The sequence below is a fragment of the Arachis ipaensis genome, chromosome B03 (genome assembly GCF_000816755.2).
Source record: "Arachis ipaensis cultivar K30076 chromosome B03, Araip1.1, whole genome shotgun sequence".
Taxonomy (NCBI): Eukaryota; Viridiplantae; Streptophyta; class Magnoliopsida; order Fabales; family Fabaceae; genus Arachis; species Arachis ipaensis.
Genome location: NC_029787.2, coordinates 4963386 through 4972519, shown reverse-complemented (window position 1 = coordinate 4972519; position 9134 = coordinate 4963386). Strand labels below are relative to the sequence as shown.

General features: G+C 34.0%; 1 protein-coding gene across 2 annotated transcripts; it reads left to right on the top strand.

The window, feature by feature from the left end:
• On the top strand, positions 313-7900 carry LOC107629070 (stomatal closure-related actin-binding protein 1). Of its 2 annotated transcripts, XM_016331761.2 has the most exons (13): positions 322-620; positions 958-1258; positions 1470-1598; positions 4133-4225; positions 4348-4488; positions 4992-5060; positions 5347-5430; positions 5820-6000; positions 6153-6269; positions 6423-6481; positions 6581-6715; positions 6828-6977; positions 7535-7900. In XM_016331761.2, the coding sequence occupies exons 2-13, from the start codon at positions 977-979 to the stop codon at positions 7577-7579; spliced, it is 1485 nt and encodes a 494-aa protein (XP_016187247.1). In that variant the 5' UTR covers positions 322-620; positions 958-976; the 3' UTR covers positions 7580-7900. The 2 variants fall into 2 exon arrangements, with proteins under 2 accessions (XP_016187248.1, XP_016187247.1); XM_016331762.2 differs by lacking the exons at positions 4133-4225; positions 4348-4488 and having other exon boundaries at positions 313-620.

Sequence of the window (9134 nt, the reverse complement as noted above, 5' to 3'; positions counted from 1 at the left end):
TTTCAATCTTTTAAACTTTAGTTTTGAAATTTTAAATTTAAATAATTATATAAAATATAATAAATAATTTTTAAACAATTAATATAAAATATAATAAATAAAAAAACAAAATTTTTGTTTAATTAATAATAAGAAGCGGAATGTTTAAAGATTTTTAAGGATGAAAGTGCAGCTAATAATAAATAATCCACAAATATATAAAGCTAAGTACATGAAAGAAGCAAGCAAGGAGTTAAATTGAAGTGTGTTTGGTCACAAAATCAGCCAACACAAGAACACAACACAACAAACATTGAAGGGATCTCAAAGACAAACACCAAAACCTTGATACTAAATTCCCAAAACTAGGGGATGGGTCCCACCTAAACCTTCCATGGGCGGCACAACATTTTTGCATTCTCTCTCTCTTTTCTTTCTCATTTTTTATTTTTTTTTCCTTCTTTTCAAAAAAAGCAAAGCTACCCTCTTTTCTCTCTATGCCTTATTCTCTCTCTCTCTCTCTCTCTCTCTCTCAACCTCTTGTTTTGTTTGATACCCAACTTGGAGCAAGCCCCTTCTGCCAACTGATCTTGCAAGAAGAATCACAAGCTAGCTTCCCCATTTTCATCTTCTCATGATTTGTAAGTGAAAGTTTTCTTTTTTTTCTTTTTTTTTTTGGGTCAGTTTTTCTGCTAATTGCTTCAACTCAAACTAGAAGAAAAGTAGTTAAAGAAGGAGGATTAGGGTTTAGACTTTAGTTCCTTTTTCAAAAGAGTTTACTTTGACTTCAATTGACCTTAAACCTTAGAGGGTAGTTTTATCATATGTTTCTCTAGTTATTATATAGTCTGGTATGTGTTTGTGTTGTTGTTTTTGTATTTTGGTTTTCATATGTATGTGAAAAACAATGAATTTCTTCCATTAAACTATGGTTTACTCAGTAATTTTAGCTAAAGTTTGTGTTTTTGTGATTGGCAGTTGGAACTGATTGCAAAAAATGACAAGGGTGACTCGAGATTTTGGTGATACAATGCAGAAAGAGGCAGTGCCTGCAGTGTCCTCTGATGTGGTGTTTACTTCAAGTAGGTTCCCTAACTACAGAATTGGAGCCAACAATCAGATTATGGAGACGAAGGAAGACCCGAAAGTACTGTCTATGAAGGAGGTTGTTGCGCGTGAGACTGCCCAGCTGTTGGAACAGCAAAACCGTCTATCGGTTCGCGACCTTGCCAGTAAGTTTGAGAGGGGTTTAGCTGCTGCTGCTAAGTTGTCCGAAGAGGTTACTCTTCTTTCTCTTAAGCTCAATTTGTTAAACGTTGTTTATCCATAGGAATATACTCATGTTTTCTTCGTTTTTTTTTGTTCAATTTCATATGGTTTGTATTCTTTTAAGTTTTCAACTAATCAGTAACCACTGATCATAGTTTGCTTTCTGATAAAGTTCGTCTGCTTTATTTTAGCTGAATTTTTTGTTGGCTGGTGAAATTCAGGCTAGACTTAGAGAAGCAGCATCATTGGAAAAACATGTTCTTTTGAAGAAGCTTAGAGATGCACTTGAATCCTTAAAAGGGCGTGTGGCAGGCAGAAACAAGGATGATGTAGAGGAAGCTATTGCTATGGTTAGTTATCGTTTTTATTTATTTATTTATTTTTGAGTAAAGGGAAAGACAAATACTTCATTTTCATTTCTATATAATAAATGAATGCTCATATTTGCTCATATTTTCATTGGGAATTTAGAGTGTTGTTTATCCTCTAATAGAAATATGTTGCTCAACATCCCCAATGAAAAAGTTTCATTTTTTAAAAAACAGAATATTTTAGGAAATTTTGCATTAACTGTAAAATTATCCCGGGAGAGAGTTTGACAACACAACATAGGGTGTTCGTCATGGATTTTCGCGTTGAGCAAAAGTTGAGGAAAAAACATCATACGAAGAACCCAAGGACGAGGTGGTGGTGGATGAAAGGTGAGGAACAAAGAAGCTTCCTAAGACGGGTAGGAGAAGAGGCAAAGTGGGATGGGAATGGAAGCGCGAAAGAGATGTGGAGGAAGATGGCAGAAGTTATTAGAAGAATAGCAAAAGAAAGTTTTGGTGAATCTAAAGGAATAGGACCAAGAGACAAAGAGTCCTGGTGGTGGAATGCGAGTATACAAGAAAAGATAAAGATAAAAAGGGAATGCTTTAAAGAGTGGTCTTTATGCCGTAATGCAGATAACTGGGAAAAATATAAGGCGGCTAAGAAAGAGACAAAAGTGGCTGTAAGTGAAGCAAGAACAAGAGCATATGAGGGTCTCTACCAGTCTTTGGGCACGAAAGAAGGAGAAAAAGGTATATATAGAATTGCAAAGAGTCGGGAAAGAAGAACGAGAGATTTGGATCAGGTTAAGTGCATAAAGGATAAGGATGGAGAGGTGTTGGCTCAAGAGGAGAAGATTAATGAAAGGTGGAAGAGTTACTTCTACGAGTTATTTAATGAGGGACAGAAGACTCCTCCGAGCCTTGGTCGATTATGCACAAAGGAAGAAGATCAAAACTTTGACTATTATCGAAGGATTCGAGACTTCGAAGTAAAAGAGGCTCTAAAGCAGATGAAAAATGGCAGGGCAGTAGGACCTGATAATATCCCGATTGAGGTTTGGAAGGGTCTTGGAGAAAAAGGCATCAACTGGTTAACCAAGCTTTTTAATGAGATTTTAAGGTCAAAGAAGATGCCTGATGAGTGGAGAAAGAGCACATTGGTACCTATTTACAAGAATAAGGGGGATATACAAAGTTGCGAAAACTATAGAGGGATTAAGCTTATGAGTCATACTATGAAGTTATGGGAAAGGGTGATAGAACGGAGGTTGAGAAAAGAGACACAAGTAATAGAGAACCAATTTGGATTTATGCCAGGAAGATCTACCACTGAAGCGATATACCTATTAAGAAGGATGATGGAGAGGTATCGTAATAATAAAAGGGATCTACATATGGTGTTTATTGATTTGGAAAAAGCGTATGATAGGGTACCAAGGGAGGTCTTATGGAAGGTTTTAGAAAAGAGGAGAGTAAGGATCGCATATATTCGGGCAATTAAAGACATGTATGATGGGGCCACAACTAGTGTGAAGACTCAAGGTGGTGTGACAGAAGAATTCCCTATTGGTATAGGATTACACCAGGGATCATCCTTAAGTCCATACCTTTTCACATTAGTCTTGGAAGTACTCACAGAGCACATCCAAGAGCCTGTGCCATGGTGCATGCTTTTTGCTGATGATATCATCCTTGTGGGGGAGTCAAGGGAAGACCTAAATAAGAAGTTGGAGTTATGGAGAGAAGCTCTAAAAGTGTATGGTCTGCGCATAAACCGTAGCAAGACGGAATATATGGAATGTAAGTTCAGTCTGAGAAGGGAAAACCCCAATATAGAGGTAAAGATTGGAGAAAACACCCTACGAAAAGTTAAAAGTTTTAAGTATCTTGGATGCATTATACAGGATAATGGAGAGATTGAACAGGATGTAAATCATAGGATCCAAGCAGGTTGGTCAAAATGGCAGAGTGCATCTGGTTTTATATGCGACAAAAAAGTACCTTTAAGTAAATTCTATCGCACTGCTATAAGACCGGCTATGCTGTATGGTACGGAGTGTTGGGCGACTAAAGGGGAGCACGAACATAAGCTGAGTGTGGCAGAGATGAAGATGTTGAGATGGATGAGTGGTCATACGCGATTGGATAAAATAAGGAATGAAGATATAAGGGAGAGAGTTGGAGTAGCACCCATTGTGAAAAAGATGGTTGAATCGCGTCTCAGGTGGTTTGGACATGTGAGAAGAAGACCGATAGAACATCTAGTCAGGAGGGTGGATGAGATGGAAGATGGACAAAGGGCGAAAAACAGAGGAAGACCTAAGAAGACCATCCATGAGGTGGTCAAACGAGACTTACATGTAAACGGTCTCTCTGTAGACATGATACATGACAGAGCACAATGGCGCCGTTTGATTCATGTAGCCGACCCCACTTAGTGGGACAAGGCTTTGTTGTTGTTGTTGTTGTTTTAAAAAACAGAATATTCATTTGGTGACATTTTATTCACTCGTTTGCTATTGTTCAAGAGATTAGAGCAGCAACAGTAACTTATTCTTTGCATTCTTCAGGTTGAAGCTCTGGCAATTCAGTTAACTCAGAGGGAAGGGGAACTATTACTAGAGAAGGCAGAGGTGAAGAAGCTGGCAAATTTCCTTAAGCAGGTGACGTCAACTACTTAACTTCTTCGACCTATTTAAGAAATTTTATTAGAAATAGAAGAAAGTAGGAATAGAATCGATTTCACTTCCAAAGTCCAATGTTGAGACTTCCAATTCATTAGTAGGCTTCTGAAGATGCTAAGAGACTTGTTGACGAGGAAAGAGCTTTTGCTCGTACTGAAATTGAGAATGCTAGAGCAGCAGTTCAGAGAGTTGAAGAGGCACTTCAAGAACATGAGAGAATGTCTCACGCTTCAGGGAACCAGGTTTGTGATATTTTCTAGTCATTTATCAAGCTTTAATATTGTTGAATTTAGATTTATTTTTTCTCCTAACGTGACGTTACACATCAGACTCGATAACACTTATTTTCTTGTTCATATATTTTCATGAAAATTTGGTACATGTTTAAATATGTGTACTTGTACGGAGGCATGTCACATGAATATTTTCGGCTACTGATCTTTGAAAAGGCAATGACAAACGGAAGACCGGAAATTTTTCTTAAGAAATAATCTTTTTGCTTAAAGGTTTCTTGCATTTTCCTCTTCCATCTTTCTATTATTTGTCGTTTTCTTGTGATGGCTTGAACATAACGTCTTGCTTTGTGCTTGGTTAGTTATTGTTATTAGTTGCATGATGCCCCTGGTGCTAGTGTTAGCCATTGATCTTCTATCATAGTTATTTCCCCTTGAAAGTTAAATGCTAGTGCATCTCTTTACAAGTTTACGAGTATACTCAGCGGTTGTTGTGTTTATGTGAACTTTAGGACATCGAACAATTAATGAAGGAGGTTCAAGAGGCTCGTAGAATCAAAATGCTACATCAACCAAGCAAGGTATACATTAAATACTGAAAATGTTTTGTACTTGCATGTGGTTTTTATAGTGTAATAAATAATAATGTTTCTAAACTTTAATCTATAATGGGATTAGGATAAGAAAATTGATTTGTCCCAATGTGCTCCACACCATAATATATTTTAAATATGGCATCAATTTCTGTCTTTGTCTTTGGTGACTTATAAGAAGAGATAGTATATTCCACTATCGACTATTAGCGATATGTTATGACCATTATTCTACAAAATATTAAGAGTTTGAATTAGTTGAATATACTTGTAGGTCATGGATATGGAACATGAACTTCGAGCATTGAGGGCTCAACTTTCGGAGAAGACTAGACATTATCTTCGACTTCAAAAGGAGGTACGCCTTCCTCTTATGCCATGTTGAAGATGTGATATTGTAGTGCGCATAGCTGGTTCCATGCAGTATGTTGGCAGTTGGTGGTAGTGCTAGTTTATGCAGTATGTTATATTGAATCGAGTAAATCTTCCATATTTCTTCGTCAAGTTGAGACTATGATCTTGAGATGTATTTTGGGGATGTTCAAAAAAGGTCTAAAATGTGATGGATACCGGTGTAGTTAGTTTCATAGATAAGTATTTGAGTATGGGATTCAACATTGGGCTTATTCTTTTGGTTGAAGTGGATGACAAGTTTCTTTCATTGAATTAGGGGAATATATGATTGATTGTCTTCTACCATAAGCTTCTTTCACGGTATCACCAAATAACCTCAATTATGCTTTTCAGCTGGCAAGGACAAAGAAAGGTGGGGAAAGTGTTCCACAATTTTATGAACTAGAAGGCACTGAGACATTAGGTTCTTATTTGGAAATTCAGCCTTGCTCCGATATTGTTCCTGAAGTTTCAAAATGTTCAATCCAATGGTATCGTGTGTCATCCGATGGCACCAAAAAAGAACTTATTTCAGGTACATGACTTGCTTTTTTATGGCTGTTAGTTAATCTTATTAAGTTAGCCAGTCTTAATTGTTGATTGTGTTTTTTTTCTGTAATTTTGATTATTAATATCATTACTTACTTGCTTATCATATCGTATATATTTCAAATTTCTCTTCATCAGGAGCAACTAAATCGATTTATGCCCCCGAACCTTTTGATGTTGGACGCATATTGCAAGTTGACATTATTTCCGATGGCCAGCACATCACACTATCAACCACCGGTCCAATAGATCCAGGTTGGTTTCAATTCTGGATCGTCGTTTCTAGTATAATATTTTTGCTTCTATGGAGTTTATAATTATAAATTTGCTTTCTTTATCAGTTTCAACAAGTGGATATTTCTGTGCACAATCGAATTGAGTTTAAATTGCTTTTGTATTCTTCTGCAGCTGCTGGTTTGGGAACCTATGTAGAGGCGCTTGTGCGAAAACATGATACTGAATTTAATGTATGGTGTTATGATCCTTTCAATTATTTTTCTTTTTTTAAATCAATTTCCTTTTCTCGTGAAATCGTTTACATAATTACGTATTTCATGCTTCCGCAGGTGGTCGTAACTCAGATTAATGGTTCACATCATCCAACCGAATCAATTCATGTACTTCATGTTGGAAAGATGAGGATTAAGCTATGCAAAGGAAAGACAACAATTGCTAAAGAATATTATTCAAGTTCAATGCAGGTATTTTGAATAGCCGATGCTGCTGACAAAGAATGACAAGATTTATATTTTCCAACTTCTACTAAAAATTGGAATTCGGTCAAACAACTTGCTTTGATCTTGTTTTGTGTAGCTTTGTGGAGTTCGAGGTGGTGGCAATGCCGTGGCCCAGGCGCTGTTTTGGCAGCCAAAGCAAGGGTACTCTTTCGTATTAGCTTTCGAATCCGAGAGAGAAAGAAATGCAGCTATCATGCTTGCAAGGAGGTTTGCATTTGACTGTAATGTAAGTTCTTCTTAACAAGTTATTGCTTAATGCTGAAACTTAAGGATGCTATTATAGTGTTGCATTTACCATATCCTTAAAATAGAAAACTATGTGGAAGGTCTTAAATAACAATAGAGACTGATTTCAATATTTGATGATTAAAATTTGTTGAGGATTGAAGTGTTGGACTAAAAATTTCTTGGGACTGATTTTGAATTTTCAATCACGTCCTTCCTTACATTGGGAAATTGTTTTTGATCAAGTTGTTACATTTGATCTTACAAAATCAGATAATGATCTATTGAATTATATGAAAGTTTTTTTTTTTCTGGGTGTGTGTGTAATATTAGGTTATCCTAAGGGCTAGATTACTCACAAGTTTTATTTGATTTAAAGAGCTCATTAAAATTCTTTAAATTATAAGAACCAAATTAAAAATTTGAGTCACAAACTATATGATGCAGTATAATTAAACAACTTATATTTATATAATTAATGCTAGAGAATTGTCATATTTTCACATTAATTCTGATCTTGCTCACTATTCCTAACTTGGCAAATGGTTAAAATGGCAGATCATGCTTGCTGGACCAGATGACAGAGCTCCCTTAGGGACATGATGATGATGATGATGATGATGATGATTTCTCATTTTCCAAAATGTAATTATATGAAATTTTCTACATTGTATAATAAAAATAAATAATAGTATTAGTGTGTGTAATAGTAAAAATGTGCCTTGTTAAGTTGTTATTGTGGTTAATGGATACAATGATTCATACCTTACCTTATGGTCTGAATCCCCTTTTATATAAAAATTTTGTTTCACAAAACACCAAGGCAATTGTTTTTTGTTTGTTGCCTTTGTGAGTTAAAGAGTTTACAAAAGCATAGATTTGTATTTGAATAATTTGAGTTAGAGACAAAATTTACTTTGAGAATTCTATTTGCATTTATTTGATGAATAATGTTCTACAACCAAGTGTTTTTGTTGATTAAGTCCAACTAAGTTGGTTTAACATAACAAAAATTAATTATGATTAATATTATTTTAAATTTTATTATTTAATTTGACTAAATTTAATTTATAAAAAAACTTAGATGTGTAGTATTATTCTTATTTGATTGCAACATTAAGGCATGTGCATGTTACCTACTCTCTTATGCAATATTTTAGTACAACATTTATTTAACTCATAAAAGAATCCAATGTAGGGTTTTTATTTATCTCATTCTTTATTTTTTTTAATTTCTTTTATGCGTTGGTGGTATCGACCAATTATATTGGTACAAATAACTTTATTCATGATTTTAGAGTTAAATTTTAATTTGCTAAAATATTCTTTTTACCCTCAATTTAATAAAGAGAAAATTTCACTCCCCTCTCCTACGAGATGCTAAAATGACACTTCCCTTCCTTCTATTTTATAAATGTACATTTTTCTCCTTTCTAACTTTTAAAACCTTCCTCTTTAATGTATTTTAAACTTTTTGTTTTAACTAATGTTAATTTTATCCATTTTAAAAAAAAAATAAATTATTTTTAAAAAAATACCCATTAACAAAAATTTTATTTTTTATCATTAAATTTTGCTTACCAAAATACCCTTTAATAAATTATTCTTTTATTGATTAAATTGTATTTTTAAAAAAAATTTAATAATTATATTATTTTTTTTCTAAAATACCTTTCAATAATTTTTTAATTATTAAATTATAATTTTAACAAAAGGTAAACAAAATTTAATGATTAAAAATAAAATTTTTGCTAATGGGTATTTTTTTTTTTAAAAAATGGATAAACTTAATCTTAGTTAACACAAAAAATTTAAAATGAATTAAAGAGGAGGTTTTTTAAAAGTCAGAAGGGAGAAGAATGTACATTTATAAAATAGAGGAGAGGAGAGTGTCATTTTAACATCTCGCAGGGGAGGGGAGTGAAATTTTCTCTTTAATAAATTATAAATGTGTATGTCCAATTTGAATTCACTCTAAGGTACATTCTTTCTGTTTTTCCTTTCCAAAAATATTAACACAACGGCAAAATTGAAACATTCCTAAATATTGTGTGTAAACAACGGCAAAATTGTAACATTTCTAAATATAGCGAGTAAGCTTCAAACAATATCCAAAACATTGAGGATAGACAATATAATTTTCTAAAAAATATATCTA